This window comes from Cupressus sempervirens, chromosome 7 (genome assembly GCF_028749045.1).
Source record: "Cupressus sempervirens isolate cs-2001-9-10 chromosome 7, ASM2874904v1, whole genome shotgun sequence".
NCBI classification, from domain to species: Eukaryota; Viridiplantae; Streptophyta; class Pinopsida; order Cupressales; family Cupressaceae; genus Cupressus; species Cupressus sempervirens.
The window spans coordinates 112372276-112392044 of NC_143124.1; the positions used below are offsets into that span (position 1 = coordinate 112372276).

A 19769-nucleotide genomic window follows, 5' to 3' on the forward strand; every position below is an offset into this window, starting at 1 on the left:
CAGGAACCACATCACAAGTCTAAGACAATAGATCTACAATCCACAATCTCTCTACGATCATGCCTCAACAAGTTCAAACTTTCATCTTTGCATCCATCAATCAATCTGCATGTCCTCCCAAGGTCCTAGTGCAAACTGCCTCAGCTTTGGCAATCTATTTACACGCTCAGGAACTCCCACTCTAATAAACTTCACCCAACCAAGGTCCTAGTACAAACTGCCTCACACTTTGGTGATCTGCTTGTACACTTAGGAACTCCTTCTCTAATACCACTTGATGGAGGTACTACTTTGATACCACTGATGAAGGACTACTCTGATACCACTGACGAAGGGCCACACCACCCTTTCCAAATCACAACCAAGAAATGCCACAATATGAAGACAAGAGATGAAAAAATGCTTTAAGCAATTTTATTGAAAATTCAATAGCAATTACAATAACATTTTTGCTAGATCTCTCAAGATCCAATCCAAACCCAAGCTAGTCAAGATCCACACTCTGGTAGAAACCTTTGAGATCTCAACTTGTTCTCGCAAGCCACCAAGCAACCTTCTTGTTTCTAAACTGCAGTCACTAGCTCTTCTCCAATTTTACCCAAGATTCAAGTGTAAACTGCCTCACATTCAGTGCTCTATCTACACACTCACAATTCCACCACAATCATACTATAAACTGCCTCACATTCGGTGCGTTGTCCATAGACTCAGGAAAACTCACTCTTCAATTCCTCCTCTTTCACACCTTGAAACTTTCCAAGCTTTCCAAGCTTCACCTTCCACAACTTTTACCTTTCCAATCTTTCCTTCCAAAGCTTCTACTTCCCAAGCTTCTCCTTCTCGAGCTTCCACTTCTCAAGCTTCTCCTTGAGCTTGATTAAAAATGCTCATATGCCTTGCTTAAATAGGCACTTACCACCCAATACATGACTTATCCACAACCTTCTAGAATTCCTCCACAACCTTCTACAATATCCACAACTTTCTACAATATTCATAACTTTCTAGAATTCTACCCACACACCTCGATAAATGGAATGACAACCATTTATATCTTTATTTTTTCTATTATGCCACCTATGCACCTCGAAAATAGAAATTTCTCCTTTTCCTTTCTTTCCTCCTTTTTCCCCTTTTTTATTTTTTATTATTTCTCCTCTAATTTTCATCACTTTCTCTCTACTCCAGATTTTTTTATTTTTTTTTCCAATTTTTTTTTTTCAATAATTTTTCCATGCAAGATGCTCCTACATCAATGGGGAACTTTTGGAAGACTCTATGAATGAGGCTTGGAACAAACCTAGCACATAATTATTCCTAGCATCCTCAAATAGATGGTAAGACATAAGTCATTAATAGGGTCTTACGCAACTTGTTATGATGTCTTACCAAAGAGTATGGATAAAATTGGGAGCAAGTCATTCCCCCAGCTGAATTTCCATACAATGATAGTAAGAAAAGAACAACAGGGTTAAGTCCATTTAAGGTAGTATATGGCACTCACCCAAGAGGCATAATGGAACTAAGGGACCTACCTTCATATGATAAAATTAGTGGGCATGTTGATGACTTTGTTCAAATAATGAAGGAGGTGCACGATCAAGTAAAGCAAACATTAATGGAGGCAAATTGAAAATTGGAGAAGAAAGACGAGGGGAGAAGGGAGTTACAATTTCAAGTAGCAGACATGGTAATATTTTATCTAAACAATGCCAAATTACAAAAAGGTATTCCTAGTAAGTTGCAGATGAAGAGGATTGGGCAATGCAAAGTACTTGAAAAGTACAAACCTAATGCCTAAAAGACAGATCTACCAGAGGATATCACTATCTCTCCAATATTTAATGGAAAAGACATAGTTCCCTATAAAGGTCCTAAGATGGATGAAGTATAGTATCAAGAGGAGTTCAACAAGGAAATCTCATACCTCCCAATACCTAAAAAGACACAACCATAGGTAGAGAAGATTTTGGACTCTAGGGTGAAGAAGAGTACAAGAAACATAGTGTATAAGAAGAGTCTAATGAAATGGGTGGCTTTACCTAATCTTGAGGCAACTTGGATTTCTAAGAGTAACTTCAAGAAGCCTAGCAGGAGTAAAGAGTTCCTTTCTCCAACAGTCCCTTAAGATTCTTTTTGCAGGGGGAGAATGGTACGGGAGCACCTAGGGTAAGGTAAGCCCTAATCTAGAATTTTGGTTTGTATATGGTTTAACCAACCATTGAGATAATAATGACTAACTATAAAGTACTAAGGTGAGCTTATGTGGACTCAATAAATAGGATTTTCAATGTTAGTCAAATCTTATCAATTAGGTCCTGATAGGAAAAATTGCTCATAAGTTGTTCTAGGTATGAAAATGTGGTAAAATGCTTCAAAAAAGGGAACAAAGTATGTTAGAGTGATCCTTAGGTGTACTAAGGTCATTTTTGGAGGTTTGGAAATAGATTGGAAAATTTTGGAGATCTCATGTGCAAAATTGCAAAAGTTGTCAAAAAGATACATTGACAACTTTGTAATTTTGCAAAGTTGCTTAGCAACTTTTTGTGCAACTTTGGTAGAATGGACTATTTGGTAGTTATGGTTCAAACTAAAGGCTAGAATGAAGGAGGGATTCTATTTAATCCTTTTATTTCTTAATTCCAAGGGTTGGAAGAATCACCTATACCAACAACAATTGTAATAGATCAAGTTTTCCATTAGCAAACGTAGTTTGGAAGGAGTGAGCATAAAAGTGGATTGACTAACCTACTATTTTGTATGGAATAAACACTTGAGATCATGTTTTGAATCTATGTGCATTTTTTTTTATTTCAAGCAAGCATTTGATAGGGTTTATAAAGTTATTTAGGTTTAGTGATCCTGTTGTCCAATTTTGCATTGTTAGTATGAATTTGGCTATAGCTTGAGTTTCTTTGGTCAAAATACTATGGCTCTTGGAAATCAAGAAATAGCCTCAGTATATAGCGTAGATAATGTTTTTGGATTTTTTGTAAGGCTAGTAGTTATTTTTACAAGCGAGCCCAAGGAAAGCAATTAAGCTTGGCAAGGTGCAAGGAAATGCTTGTAATTGAGTTTTGTGGTGAACAAAAGATTGGCGCAAGCTAATCTTGTTATAGAAATGAAGGAATAGGGTATCAAGTCATTAAAACTCAAAGGATGAGGTTTGAGATGGAATTTGATTCCTGCGGTGAAGGAGACGTGAACATTACCTTTGAAACCCTTAAAATTAGGGTTTTCTTAAGTCATATTATACGGTCAACCTAGGAGCCTAAGACCTAAAAAATCTTCAAGGTTAGGTCATAGGAAAATAAAGTTTTGAACACACCATGGGGCCTTGTTAAGTACTTTTATGAGTTATTGCACATTCCTGGGTAAAAGAAAAAAGCTATCACACTTTTGTAAAGGAAAAGGCTAACAAAAGTATAACTATTCACCTTTAATGACATAAAATTGGTATTATTGTTTTGAACTTGAAAATGAAGTAAACTAATGAAACGTGTAGAAATAGATGAATTTTTTTATTAATATTTTTAATAATTATTTGGAATAAGAATTGATATATTTTCCTAATTTTTATAGATAGTTTTTTAGACATTGAAAAATGCTAAAAATGAGGGGTCTAGTTCCCACCAAAAAACTATATGGAAATAAACGTGTTTCCCTTTGATCTCAAACTATTTGATAGATAATATATATAGCTAGAACAATCAAAATAAAAATCATCTTTGGACATATATTTTCTCTTTTCTAATGATCCAAATTTCAACTCACCTGATATCGATAGTTTTCATCCCCTGCCACATGTTTCAAAACAAATCTATTCTCATCAGAAGGAAAATTATACATTCTAGAAGAGGAATCTCTCCTCTAGAACATCATATAATTTTTTTAAAAAACTAAAATGATTTTGTATTTTTTTCTTTCATAAAACCAACATCATTATGAGTGTTAAAATACATTCTTGTAGAATTTTTAAATTACAATATACTAAATCTAATTAAAACACTATAAACTCTATATGAGAATATTCTTGACTCTAAGGTCTATAAAATGGAATTTATATGTTATTTAAAGAATCTCATAAAAAATAATAAGAGTTATTGAAATGAAACTTTTGTAAAATAATTTTATTTCTTTAGTAATTGGATACAAACTAGTATAGAACATGCATTTTATAGACATTTCCAATTGGAAAAATGTGAGACAATATATAACTTATCTTGAATGAATTTATCTAGATAATATGTTTGAACAAAATTTATTTTTAGATAGAAATACTGAAATTCAGTCATTCTAATAAGTCAACCTAAAAGGTGGCATGGCTTTGGACTTTTACCTTCCTTGTTTCTAGGAGGGCTAATAGGAGCTCTTAGGGCTACAAGGGGTAAGTAGGAAAATTGGGGAAATAGGAATGAGAAACTTCAAAGAATGATGGACAATGGTAAGGAATGAGTCAAGAACCTTAGTAAGAGGGTTCAACCTTGTTTTTGGGCCACTTCATAGACATAGTGAAGTGTTGGCATTCTAGGTCAAGGAATGCATGGTTGGGGAATTGGAGGTATAGTATTGAAACTTGAATTGTTTGGAGAGCTTCTTGGAGAAAGGGGATTTGAAATGGATTCTATAGGCTAAGATTATGATAAGTAACCCTAAGAAGGCTAGGAGTAGTTTGGGAAGATCAAGGAAGCTCTTAGGTAAAGAAACTCCCCATCATATATATATATATATATATATATATAGACACACACACACACACACACACACACACACACACACACACACACACACACACACACACACACACACACACACACATATACATGATATATATATACATACATAAATACATGATATATATTGATATATATATATATATATATATATATATATATATATATATATATATATATATATATAATTTAAAAATTAAAAACTAAAAACAAGTAAAATGATACTAAAATCATTGAAAATGGGTAATCAAAGGGGAAAATCATACCTTTTTCAATGTTTGATAATTTTGGATGCCCCTCTATGTGTTGCGCTTCCAATTGAAACTCTCTATCTATAGCCCCACTATCTAAAATGACATGTGGGGTCATAGTGATATTATTTCCATTTAAGTTTTTATTAGTTTTGACTAAAACTTTATTTACTAGTTTTGATTGAAACTAGTAAGCCCGAGATTGGGTTTAACAAACCTTGATCGGATTTGGTAGTTTCAATCAAAACTACATTGAAAATTTTGATTGAAACTAGCTATGTAGTTCTGATTGAAACTACATGGCACAAATACCTTCGATAGAAACTTCTATTTTTTTTAGTTTTATAGAAACTAAATAGTTTCTATCAAAACTTTTAAAAATGCTTTTATCAAAACTAATAAATGGGAAATTTGTAGTTGAGAAATTTTGGAGGAATTTCTTCCTTCAAAAAAATGTAACCCACTATTGTGGGTTCACCCCATTAGATACTCTTGATATACATTTAGAGTTTCGAAATGTTATGGTATGTTCCTATGGAGCATGTTATCTCTTTGGTTGAGATGGTTAGATCATGTTGTTGTGTTTATCTTCTTGAGATCATGGTTTGAACTTTGATATTGATCTTGGTTTAGTTTCTTGGTAATGATCACATTGATCATACACTCGATACTTCATGATATTTCTATGTTATATTTGGATTTGGCAAGGATTGATTGGTTATCAGTGCTCATGGATACTTAGAGATGGTGGTGACAATGCTTTCTCTTATGAATAGAGAAGTATTTTTTGGGATGATTGATGCTTTCATCAAGTAGTCTTAGGGGTATTTACTAATATGGGCTTGAGAGAAGATTTTTCATAGATGAATCTTGGTTGGAGACTTGGATATCTTGATGAGAAATCTCATTCCCCACTCTTTCACTCTTGGTCTACTCGATAGTTAACTACTTGAGAGGTATAGTCCATTATTTCTCTCGGGGATATTATTTGTATACTTATCTTTCATTAATATGGATCTTGAGTTATGGTACATGAGTTTTTTTTGGAGGGTTAATTTGAGAGATGCTTTATCATTAGTTAGCTTCATGTACATATGTTTTCATATTGGTTGAGTTTGGGAGATAGTTGTATATTGGCCTGTAAGGAAACTTGCAACCAAAATATTATCGTTTCCACATAACCCATAATAGATCTCAGATAAATGTGTAATTGGAATCCACATGTAAGAGTATACAAAACATACTCGTAAAAATGTGACTTGTGGGAAACCCTCATTGTGGGGAAGAATTTAGCCTCTAAAATAATCCATCACCATTTATTGTTAAGCAAAAATATCATTACAATACAACCATCAAAGGCTTAACAGCCATAGGTACCACAAAGAAATCCATGATAATAAGCATGAATCAACACATCTCATGTCATGCTTCCAACCTTCACAAATGCTCCTTTGGAAAAATTTTCAAGCCTTATCTTGCTCAAATTTACTTTTATCATCTTTCAGTCCCTTTTCTACAACTACCCTTATGGCTTCTTATATAGTAGCGAGTCCCACAAAACCATGAAGTGGTATTACGTAAACCATGTGATAAAACTATGTGCTACCTATCTCATTGAATCCATAATTAATAGTGAACATTTACTTATTTTCTCCAATATTAAATAATTACATCAAATATTATGGCAATGTTACAATACAGCTCATCAAGTATATCGCATGAGAATTTCTAAATATTGCATGTCCATCTAGGTGCTCCTAGCTAAAACATCACATAATAAAATAAAATAATACAATATAAATAATTATATTATGAAATCTATGCAACACCCATAATCTCAATAGTCTCCTACTTTTTGTATACATTGCAAGAGTCAATATGTAGCCACATATATGAACAAGGAAACAATCCCTCCTAGTACATCCACCGTCATGGATCAAATTATACCAAGTTATCCATTGTTGTACCCACAACAAAATCAAAGTATCTAGCATCTCAAAAATGAATGATCCAACCTCCTATTATGTCATTGTCACTGGACATACATAGAATCCATCCAAAGAGAAAGCCACTCAACTTGTTACTTAAGAATCATAAAATCCTTTACCAACTAAAATGCCAAGAACAAACACCTAATCCAAAGGTAATCACATATATCCATATCCAAATATCACCCACAACAAGTGTCAAACCCATCCAACTATCTATACCTCAAAAGGCATACCAAGTGAGTCTCACATAGTCAACATTTCCAATCTATAACTAGAAATCATTAGCTTCAAGAGGAATACATGTCAAATATATACCAATAAGCTCCAACTACAAAAGATAATATCAAATATATCACCAATCCACTCACATCATCTCATAGAAGTAAATCCATGTAGTATCAGGGACATCCACAATACATAAACCAATAATCTACAATGAAAAAATCTCATAACATGTTCCCAATACTCTCCCAAGTTCTCCACAACCAAAAAATGAAAGAGATAAAATAATAAAGATGTCATCTATCACATGACATACATGAACAAAAACATGTGATCATAATCTCCAACCAATCTCAAATCCAATGTAAGTAAAACCAAAAATCCAAGATGATAACCAAGACCAAAGAGAAACCATGTGAATGATAACCTCTATCATGTCCTTATACATACACGTCTAGATGTAAACTGTGAAAATATTATCTCCTTTATAAAAATATAGCCAAGAAGTTGCAAGAACACCCAAACCATATTATATAACTAATCATGGATGTAACTCTCTCACAAAAACATCAGACACATAAACCATTCCTAAACTAAGTAATAACCAATCGTAATCTAGGGAATATGCCCAATATAAAATATCTCCTAAACTCAACTAACATATGTGCATGGAAATAACCAATGTAAAACCATCTCTCATATGAACCCTATAGAACTAACTCATGTAGCATAGCTCAAGATTCATTGACATTAAAGAGAAGCATAGACATAATGCATATGAGAGAAATGATGGGCTATACCTCTCAAGTAGTAAACTACCAAGTAGACCAAGAGTGTAGAATGAGAATTCTCATCAACATATCCAATTCTACAACCAAGACTCACAAAGAAAAGTATCCTCTCAAGTCCATATCAGGTGAATCACCCTCAAACTTCCTACTAAAGCCATAAAGTGTCTAAACAAATACATCTCTAATCCAAGAGAAATCAGAATCACCATTCTCTCTAAGTATCCATGAGTGATTGCAACCAATCAGTCACGCCAACTACAAATATAACATAACAATATCATGAAGTATCTAGCAAATGATCAATCCACTAAATACAAAGAAACTAAACCAAGTTCATTGTCAAAGTTCCAACAATGACCTCTAGAATATAAACATGGCGACATGATGTAAACCATCTCAAAAAAAGAGACAACATGCTCCATATGAACATACCGTAGCATGTCAAAACTCTAAACATGTATCAAGAGTATACAATGACATAATAATGAAATCATCCTAACACCAAGGATAACATGTCAAATGAAAGCATAAACCACACCTTTACCAAGAATCCAATGAGTTCTCAAGATACAACCATCTCCACACACCATGAAGAATCATCTCCATACACCATGAAGAAAATTATCTCCGAACATCATGAAGATAACAAGTGACCATTCAAATGTCAAATACAATTCTGTAGCAACAAGATCTAAGACAACCCTCCAACATCTGCAAATACTCAATAAATATATCATTGCCAAAAAATCCTACTCAACCATGGTATTGAGTCACACATGAAATCATAACATCCATCTATGGCATCAAGATCCTCTAGGTCTACACACACACAATCAAAGTGTTAGTACCAAGTCAAAGTAAGATATCCAACCCAAGAAGAATTAAACCAAACAAGGAACTAGTATTACACTGCCAGCTCATCATTGTCACAAGATCCCACTAAACTATGTATCTAACCTATCTATGATACCATGATGGAAAAAAATCATTCTCTAACCATAAGAATCAAATAAAGCATCAAACCATCAAAGAACTCAATTTTCACATCATGAGCTTCTCAAAAGAAACCAAATAACCATAATTCTCATCCAAGAAGATATACCACCATAGCTAAATCAAGAATCCAAATAATGAATATCAAGGATGTAGATGTATATCCTATCATGTCATGCCGAAATTCATGGTTTCTATTCGAAACTACAATTGGAAAAAAAAAATTGTACAATTGATGTCAAATCAATGGGTGAGACAATTTTCTATATGATCTAAATGTCATGTCTATTTCATTGATGAAGAGGATTTTAGAAGTTGTTCATAACAAAAGAATATATCGAAAACGTTAATTCATGAAGATTAAACTACAAATCGACATTTGATTAGTTATACTTTGGCAAGACAAAGTGGTTGTTTAAATCATGTTGATAGAGGAGAAGACAATAATGTTTAAGTCTTGAAAGTGTGAACAAATATAAATAGCTTGTGTAGGCTTGGCTGGGTAACATAGTAAAACATTAAGGAATTTTGATGAATGTGTCAAGTGATTCTAGCTTTATCCAAGCCGTAGTAAGTGTAAATAAAATTTAGTGTTGACCAAGCATGAATATCGATCAAGTGATAGTGTCGATGTTGAGCAAAAAGTTCTATAGCAACTGAGAAATTTAGTGATGACTGAGTGTCAGAACTTAGTGTTGGCCGAGGCACAACATTTTTTTTTGGTGAGAAATCATAATTTCTAGCAAACTAGGTTGATTTCTTGGGATATAGAAATTGTGTTGAAGATAAAATTTGATGAGTTGGATCATTTAATTTCAAGAGATGGCTAGGTAAACAATCTAAGAGATAAATTCAAGGAGAAGTTTCAAGAAAAGAAGAGATAAACATAATGATGATTAGATACATTGTATCTAATGGATTGAATCATGAACCCTAAGATCTATGATGTTGCTTAAGAGGAAAAATATTAGAACTACCTATTTAATGAGGTATCAAGGTGAAGAGAAAATATATTGTAGAACTATTGTGTGCATTCTAAAGGAGTTCCAGATAGTTCAAGTTGTCATTGATGTTGTTGACTGGAAAACTTGAGTAGAAGTCTTAATTGAATTAAGAAGAAGTGAGAGGTTTCTTGAATGGTTTTTAAGAGAATCTGATAATGAAATGGAATGAAGACTTGACAATAAATTTGTATTAAGAGCTGAACAAAGATCTAAATATAGAAAGTAAGTTGTACTAAATAAATCAAATCTATTATTACCTAACATTCATAAGGACCTAATAGTTTGTGTAAATCCTATAACCGGGTGACATTCTAATGGAATGTTCTAAAGTCCTCTAACAAGGCCACTCCTAACAGAATGATTAAATCCTTTTAAAATATCACATTTAAAATTGTGCATTGTAACCTTTAACTGGGTTGGTTCCTAGTAGGGCTCACTTTAGAAGAGTGAAAATTGGTGACATGTTGCTAGTGATTTTTCCCAAATTGGGTTTCCATTAAAAATCCTAGTGTCAAACTTGTATGAATTTTATTTTGATGGTTTATTGATTTAATTTTATATTCTATAAGATTTTTATTTATAGAACAATGGATAGTCATTTTATGTTGCTAATAGTTTACAATAGAGGCCGACAGAATGATAAGATCTAAAAAAATTTACTCTTTTTGGGTTTAATTGGTACATCTAGACCTTGGATCATTTATTCACCCCCAACCCTCTAATTTATTCTAAATATTCTAATAGGCACCATGATCACATTCATGAACTAAGTATATAACTCTCAAAGTGTCCAACCTAGTTTCATAAAATAGTCAACCACAATCCTCCACCATGACTATACCTAGTAACATCTCATCCCTTCTGTATAAAGACAAATTATAAAATCATGTGACTAAGGGCATCAAGAATAAAAGATCAATGGGAAAAGACAATTTTCATCCAAGCCATAAATGTAACCTATAAGTATAGATTTCTTACAACACTACACAACTTGTAGACCCAAAAAGTCATAATACATATCCAAACCAAACATTGATAACCATCTCATCATGAGATCAATCTGAAATAGTTTTCCTAATATTAAATAATTACATAAAAGATTATTTTTCCCAATATTAAATAATTACGATAAATATTATGACAATGGTACAATACAACTCAACAAGTATATCACATGGGAATCTCTATATGTTGCATGTCCCTCTAGATGCTCATAGGTGCAATGTTACATAATAAAATATAACAATACAAAATAAACAATATTATGCAATGTGTGCAACACACATAATCTCAACATGAGAATATTCCTTGGTTTATGAATGAAATATGAATTTGATCTTCCTATGAGAGGCTTACATCAATGACTAGTTATATGTTATGGTTGTGGTGTTCTTGTAGCTTCTTGGTTGGGGATTTATGGAGGTGATCATGCTTGCATAGTTTACATCTAGAGGTGCGTGTAGAAGGACATGATACAAGTTATGATTTGCATGGTTTCTCTTTGGTCTTGATTATCTTCCTTGATGTTCAATTTTGCTTATGGGATTTGAGATTGGTTAGAGCTTGTGATCACTAGTTTGTGTTCATGTATGTCATGCAAGAGATGACATCGTTATTTCTTTTTCTTTTTCTTTTATTATTTGTGGAGAACTTGGGAGAGTTATATAGAATTTTTATGGGAGTTTTTCTTGTAGGTTTATGTGGTGTGGATGTCCTTGATACTACATAGATTCACTTCTATGAGATGTTGTGAGTGGATTGGTAACAAATTTAACATTATCTTTTGCAGTGGGAGCATTTTGGTATTTATGTGGAAGGTATTTCTCTTGAGTCTTGTAATTGCAGGTTATAGGTTGGATATGTTGATGATGTGAGATTCACTTGGTATACCTTTGGAGGTATGGATAGTTGGATGGGTCTGACATTTGTTGCGGGTATTATTTCAGCTATGGGTATTTGACAACTAGTGATACATGTGATTACCTTTGCATCAGGCATTTGTGCTTTGCATTTTAGTTGGTACAAGATTTTATGATTTTTGTTGGACAGGTTGGGTGGATGTCTTGTTGGATGGCTTCTATGTATGTCCAGTGGTAGTGGCATAATATGAGGCAAGGTCATTCATGTCTGAGATGTTGGATACTTCAATTCTGTAGCAAGTACTAGGATCAAGCACTTGGTGTAGATTGATCTACAATGGTGGATGTACTAGGAGGTATTTTGCCCTTGTTCATTTATGTGGCTATAGATTGACCTAATGCAATGTATACAACAAGTGAGAGATTGTTGAGACTAAGTGTGTTGCACAGATTTCATAATATTAAATTATTTTATTATATAATGTTACACCTAAGAGCACCTAGATGGATGGGCAACATGTAAAGATTCACATGAGATATACTTGATGGGTTCTATTGTAACATTGTGATAATATTTGATGTATTGTAATATTATTACTAGAATTTAATGGGTCGATGAGTTTGGCTCAAAAAACTAAATAGTTAATTCTTCATAGCAATATCATAATTTGACTTGATGTGGAAAATATCTCCTATTACCGTTATTCATGTAACTATTTAATATTGGGGGAAAGAATTAAATGTCAAATATTAAATGTGGGGTCAATGGGCTAGCTAGCACATGGTTTATGTCATACCACTTGGTGGTTTTGCGGGACTTGGTACTATATAAACAACCACAAAGGTAGTTGTAGAGAAGAGACAAAAATGACAAAAGGGCAAAAGGAAAAAAATAAAGTTAAGCAAGACAAGGCTTGATAGGTTAGCCAAGAGAGAATTTGTGAAAGTTGGAAGCATGACACAGGATGTGTAGATTCACGCTTTTTTAGATGGATTACTTGATTGTGGCTATGACTTTGAAGGATTCCATGGTTTTATTACAATGGTAATTTTTTTCAATAATACATAGTGATGGATACTTTTGGAAGTTTCAGTTTTTCCTCAATGAGGGTTTCCTAGTTTATATATATTGTGTCATATTTTGGTGGGTCTATTGTATATTCTCTTGTACGTTGATTTCAATTACATGTTTATTTGAAATCTTTTATGGGTTATGTGGAAATAGTTATATTCTTTGTTGCAAGTTTCCTTACACTTAGAAGATAAAAATGGAAAAAGTTGAAGTCCTTAATCTCAAGGGTGCTGGTACCACCATCAAGAAGGGAACCAATAGATCAAGAAAAATAATTAGAGAGAAAAATCTCTTTCCCAACCCTAGTTTAGCTAAATTTAATAAATCTACTTCAACTAATAATTCAAGGTTAAAGTCTTGCCCTAGACCCAAACATAAAGCCAGTAGAAGGAACTATGGGGAGCATGAGGAGGATGAAACTACAAGAAAAGGTAATGACAAGAAATTAATGGAGGAGGAACCAAATAACCTTCACCCTCTAGGTTTTCTCAGAATCTCAAAACATTGACCATTAGCCTAGATTCTGAGAAGGGGGAGAATATTGGTGAACAAGGTACATTACCTTCACTAGTGAGAGTTAGGAATTTGGGTAGCCAAACTAAAGGAGAGCTTACTGGGGTCAGGATGGGAAAAAACCTTAAAAAATGGATGGAGATCATATTTTGTCAGAGGGGACCACAATGGGATAAATAAACAAAGAGAAGGGGAATATGGAGATTGAGAAGCTGGAGAAGTCCATCTCTAACTTAGTCAAGAAGAATTTGGAGCTAGAAGATAAGTTTGACAAGGTGGCTAAATTCTTAGTGCAAGTGATGCATTCATTGGCCACACCCTCTACCTCATGTAGAATAAAAAGGAAGGCATTGATGATTCTAAGGACATGGAGAAAACTACTCATTGTATGGCTTCTTGGCTGACAATTGGTTGCAACTGCTTCTAGAGAATCCAAGGAACCAGAAGAAGGAGGGTTAGCATCTTCTTGTGTGTTTTGAGTTTAGTTTTTTTCATTCTATTTTTATTAGGTTCTTTATTGACTTGAGAGCTTTCTGTGTTAGTTTTTTACTCAACTAGTTTAATGGTCACTATGAATATCTTGGCCAAGTTTATGTATAATGTTGACATTCTTGTGGTTTTTACTTGCAGTAATATTAAAAACACTTTATCATGGGGTTATAAATGGTTAAGAAGGAGGTTTGGTAATTATGCGCTAATGAAAATCAACTAATTATCAGTCTTTTTTCTTCTTTGTATGGGTTAACCCCCATTTTGGCTACTTCTTAATATCAAAAAACATTGCCAACCTTTCATCCTACATGACAATTTTTTCTTTCCTTAGTAATTTCACCCTATTATCAACCAAAATGTAAAAAACTATAATCCAATACACTCTAAGATCGATGTATTACCCAACCAAGTCTCCTACTAAACCCTTTGATAAAGGTTGATGATGATGACTTATAACGTGCCTATTAGGTCAATAACCTTAGAAATTAGATTTTTTACATTCCAAAACTATATCAAAGGATCCCTTATATAATGCACTATTATTAGGTCCTTATTTCCTTAAGGGTTCCCCTACATCAAACACAATATTCCTTCATATGTGCATGAAATTTCTATTCAATATGTACAATCTATTGCCTCAACAAAAAAAAAGTTCTTTCTCACATAAAGGATCAAACCATAGCTCATTTTGCAACAAAAAGTGTGTACATGGTCATACAAGAAACAATAGGATCTTGAGAATTATATCTAATTATTTTTGTATAAAACAATTACATCAAACCTATAGGTTAGAAAGAGTAAATCGATTTCGTGTTCTTGCTCCAACTAAAATCACAACCTTAAATATAAAAGATAAACAATAGATAAAACCCTCAAGATTTGAATTAGCCAAATTAAACTACTAAAAGGATATACATTGAGAACATTTGAATAAGATGTGAAAACCACACAATATAATCTCATCAATGAGATGAACTTTTTTGGACCAAGACTATTATTAAAAATTGATAGCCAATTACATGAAGCAATAGCATGTTAGAAACACCTTCCTTTTGGTCGCATTTCTATAAATCTAATATGAGAACATTCCCAACTCTATTAAATGTTATGGATAAACCTATCTATGCATCACACACACATGCAATGAGTCTATGACAAGAGATAGTAATGTTGTAATATGGCATATGATCTTTTGATAGGAGGGTGAAGATTCGACTCAAATAGAATTATGTTAATCATTACAAAAATTGTTCAATAGAGAACCAACAAAACATAATTGAAAGTTGTTCATTTGACGAGAAAAAATAAGAAACTAAGTGTAATTAAATACAAGGTTTTGATTAAGAAATACATTATCTTCTACCCATGATCTAGTAGAACTTTACAATAGGGAAAGGCTAAAATAACTACACATACCTATTGCACTCTGTGCTATACTCAAATGACAACACCAATCTACATAACCTGATACTGATGACCAACTTTCACAAGAAGCCTTATTATGTAGGTTTAAACATGTTATTCTTTCCATAAATTTATGGATTAAAGCTAGCTTTTTCAATGGAACTCTTAGAAATGCCAAATATATTGTATATCCCTTTGGCTCCAAGTCCCCATAATTACCCACATATGTTACTATTCGATTTTATAGTTTTCGTGGTCCACCCTTGGATGTACAACATCTAAACATTATTCTAATACAACCCACAACTTGGGGAAAGCACACACAACTACCACTAACTACTACCTAGGTTTTCACTATACAAACATTGTAAGGGCTTACCCTAGATAGAGCCACTATTGATATAGGTAAAGCTAAAAGACAAGGCCTTACCATTATAGTGGTTTCTACAATCAAGTCCCTACAATTCCTTCACATTGATCCTACTTTATCTTTCAAAGGATACCACAAAATGAAAAAAGAATCTTCACATAGCACTCTTAGAAAGAAAGAAGAGGTTTGCCTATAGTTTCTCTTGCATGATGCTCAACTATGTGATGTATCTTTGACAACCTCTACAATTCATGTCTTTCCTTTCTTTTCATTTAACCATATTTCTTTTTCTATTCCTTTATAATTTTATGTTCTACATGTTCAACCTCAGGATGAAGAATTAGAAATCAGATAAAATTATTGTGTTCCAATCATTTCAATGGTATATTTATTTTGAGAAATCCAATATATTGATATTGTCCATTTTAATTTTAATTCATCCTTACTGGATGTTTCTCTATACAAGACTACCTTTTTACGATAAAACATTTGTGTGAAATGGCACTTGAATACACTTCCTTCTATTTTGTAAATATTGATTTTTTTTTGTATTTTCATTAAATTGTAGATAATTAAATTGTGTTGTATTCAAAATTGAATAGTTTTTTAAAGTTTATGAGACGCACTTGTCATTACAAACATCAAAGAACACACTTTGTTTGCAACTATATTTCCTCTCCTTCAAGTACCAAGTTGCATCTCTGGAAGTTATCAAAATTGAACATTACGGTTTGGCATCTCCTTCAAATTATATACTCAAGTATTTTATGTATTTTCATTGTTCTATAATTTTAGAATGTGCTATGTAAGCAAACCTCTTTTTTTTTCCCTTCAAGGGTTTGTTGCATTTCATTTTTCATTTTTCTTGTGTTCTATAGCCCGCTTCTTCTCTTAGTTGGCACTAATAGTGAAATATGTTAAACAAGAATGCATGTAGTATGTAGCTATATCAACCCAATGACATGCAAATAACTAGCTTTCTCTGTACAAGATTCAAGCTAATTTCCATCCGTTGTTGTTCAAAAAGTAGCCTTCATTTTCTACTTTGTTTTTGTTATACATATGTAATTGTGTCTATGATTATAACATTTTATATTATGTTGAAATTAAGTAAAATATTGCAAACTACCCTTCCACAATGCCACTTTTTTCAGAAATTTTGCTTCCACATCCACTACCAATGGAACTAGCATTTGCACCTCCTTTAGATAAGTACTAATAGTACATATATTGAACATAGCTCTAAAAGACAAATATTTGCAAAGTATTTGTACGACTAAAATATATATGTAAAAATGCCCCTTTTCAGTATACAAGAAACTCTCCGAAGATATTTCTAATTATTACTGGTCTTCATAAAAGAAAGAAAAAAAACAAAAGGGAACAACAAAGTTGAACCATAAACGAACAAAAGGCCATCCACGTGCCTGCCCAAGCCATCTAGTCTACGGTGAGGCGTTTTCCTCATATATTGTCGAGTAAGTTTAAAATGGCTCGATGGAGGGCCAATACTTGTACTACAAGGGACACGAAAGAAATACGTGCGGTAGTAGTTATTTATTTAATAAAACATAGGAGCAGGTGCAACAAGCGCCGAAATTTTATTCCCCAATTTTAAAAAATTGTATTCGGACGAATTTATGCAGAATTATTTCTAATTTCTTCAAACCGCACCAGCTAATTCCCCGTGAATCTCGATTTTATAGAAATTAATTTCTGAAATCATTCCTTGGCACGCGCTGAAAAACTTCCATGGAGTCACTGTCTTGAATCATTTTGCATTCTACCGTTTGGTAACTGACAATTTGGAAGCAAAATCACAGACGCCAAATTGACAAATTAGATGAATTAAGAAAGCGAGGACGACTCTCTAATTTGACCTGCTTTACCAGCAAAGAGAGCCTTTGTTGGTTAACAACTTTAAAAAGTTAGGCAGCGTTTGGTGAACTTAAATATCGTCTGGTTTTTCGTGTAACGTTGCACAAAATTTCTGCATCTCTTGTGCATGAAGATTTTCACGCTTTCTTATTTATAAAACCGTAAAGGTCTCCTTTTTACACCTTGCGTTTTATTCTTGTTAGGGAAATTTTAAAGGGAGAGCGAGCACAGAGCTTTCATCCATGGCGGCAGGCTCATTTATTTCGGCCGTTGCTGTGATTGTGATCCTAGCTGGAGCTAGAATAAGCGACGTGGCTGGCCAGTCATGTTTCAACGCAGCGCTTAGTCTGACGCCATGTTTAAACTTCATTACAGGAAGCAGCAATGGCAGTCCTGCTGGTAGTCCAAATAAGCAGTGCTGTGACGCCGTTGGCGTGGTTCTCAACGGCGGAGTGGACTGCTTTTGCCAGGTCGTGAGTACTAGTAATCCGCTTGGTGTTATTAACCGTACCCTGGCGTTCAACATTCCGTCCCTGTGTAGGATCAGAACGGAGCCTTTAGACAAGTGCGAAGGTGAGAAAAATATGTATTCTTTTTCTTATTTGAAACCCTAACGTGTAAATGAATGTCAGAACAATAAAAATATTCAAATTGAGTTATCAAGTACCACGAATAATTTGACAAAATTAGGCGTGTATGAAGATCTGTTTGTAAATCGGCTCCAGAAATATAAATTTACAGAAATTGTAAACCAGATGAGAAAATTTTATTCTTTTTTCTTATTTGAAGCTCTAAAGTGAAAATGGCTGTTAGAGCAACGAAAATATTTAAATAGATTTATGAAAGAGCAAAAATAATATGACAAAATTAGATATAGATGGAGATCTGCTTGTAAATCCGTGCTGTAAATGTAAATATACTGAAATTGAAGTGTATTGCACCGCCGGTTCAAGAAGTTTTATGAGACTGTCAATTTAGCGTAGAATCGTTTTAATCCGGAGCAAATTCTGTCAAAAACTATTGTACGGTACTACCGTTCATCCACTTCCAAGTTCTGCGGAGTAAATTCCAAGCTTTTTAGTATGGATCTGCACCTCACGCGCTCGGCGATTTGCGATACATTAATTAGCATCAAAAAGGCCATTTACTGTATATTTATTGTATTTTTGGCCAAAAATATTTTGTACCATGCTAATTTCTGTGTTCTTGTTTATAATTTTGACAGAAAACGCTGGCGTTCCCTTCTTGCCTACTCCTGGTGCGTATGATTCCTAAATATTTTAAATATTAACTTTTCATGCATTTGACAGAGGAAAGAAACAGAGAACTAATTTTTATGTTTTCTGAGAATTTCAGAGGCAAGCCCTGCGCCGTCACCAGGGGGATTTCTCGAACCTTCTTCACAGGAAAATTCTCCCGCACCAGAAGATTCTTCGTCAGAAGCTGACCGCCCTGCAGAGACTCCATCCGACGCTATTTCTCCTACCAGTAATCCTCTCAGTCCAGGGAAAGAATCTAGCGGAACTTACATCGCCAAAGCAGAATTATTACTTTCATTAATCGGAATTTTAGCAGGAGTGATTTCGGCCAGCGTTCTAAGCTAAAGGTTTCCAAAGATTCCAATCCTGAAGGAATCACCATTTTTCACATTATTTTAGTGATGTTACCGGCTCAGATTTATCGAATTCATTTACTGTCTCTGTTTCTTAGGAAACAGTATGTCATTCTGTGTGAAGATTTCGCTGTTATTTAAATGCCTCTTATTTTACTGCGTGTACAGTTACACTGGGCGCTATGTTTATTTTTGTCATTTTATCATGAATCCTTTGTCCCGATTTGGAGTGATTCTACTCAATAAATAAATCAATTTATGTAAAAAAAATTGGGATTTGCTGAAGTTTCACAATACAATGAATAAAAAATTATATATATAATATAGATACTGAATTAGCTTGTAGACTTTTGCTGTAACAACTTTGATTAGCTAAATTTGCGAGAAGAAGACGTATCTGGCAATATTTGGTGTACTATTGGTGAATTTCTTTCGTATTGTGTGGAATTTAGTAATTTTGCTGGATTCACGAGACATTCCTTGTACTACACTCAAGCCACTTAATTGTTTTCGTAATTCACAGGTCGATTGTTAGAAAAACATATAATTACCAGATTAATCAAATTATTCCGTGAGATTTGAAA

General features: G+C 33.6%; 1 protein-coding gene across 1 annotated transcript; it reads left to right on the forward strand.

Moving 5' to 3' along the window:
* The first annotated feature begins 17234 nt into the window (after nucleotides 1-17234).
* On the forward strand, nucleotides 17235-19341 carry LOC149545748 (uncharacterized). The gene is made up of 3 exons (XM_089790812.1): nucleotides 17235-18146; nucleotides 18799-18831; nucleotides 18930-19341. Exons 1-3 carry the CDS (start codon nucleotides 17816-17818, stop codon nucleotides 19175-19177), a joined length of 612 nt encoding a protein of 203 aa, XP_089646938.1. The 5' UTR covers nucleotides 17235-17815; the 3' UTR covers nucleotides 19178-19341.
* The last annotated feature ends 428 nt before the right edge of the window (nucleotides 19342-19769 follow it).

Excerpts from the sequence above, each read along its gene's own strand:
- LOC149545748 (XM_089790812.1), top strand. The coding sequence starts at position 17,816 with ATGGCGGCAGGCTCATTTATTTCGGCCGTTGCTGTGATTGTGATCCTA. Across the intron at positions 18,147-18,798 it reads GCCTTTAGACAAGTGCGAAG|AAAACGCTGGCGTTCCCTTC; the intron begins GTGAGAAAAATA and ends TAATTTTGACAG. Across the intron at positions 18,832-18,929 it reads TCCCTTCTTGCCTACTCCTG|AGGCAAGCCCTGCGCCGTCA; the intron begins GTGCGTATGATT and ends TGAGAATTTCAG.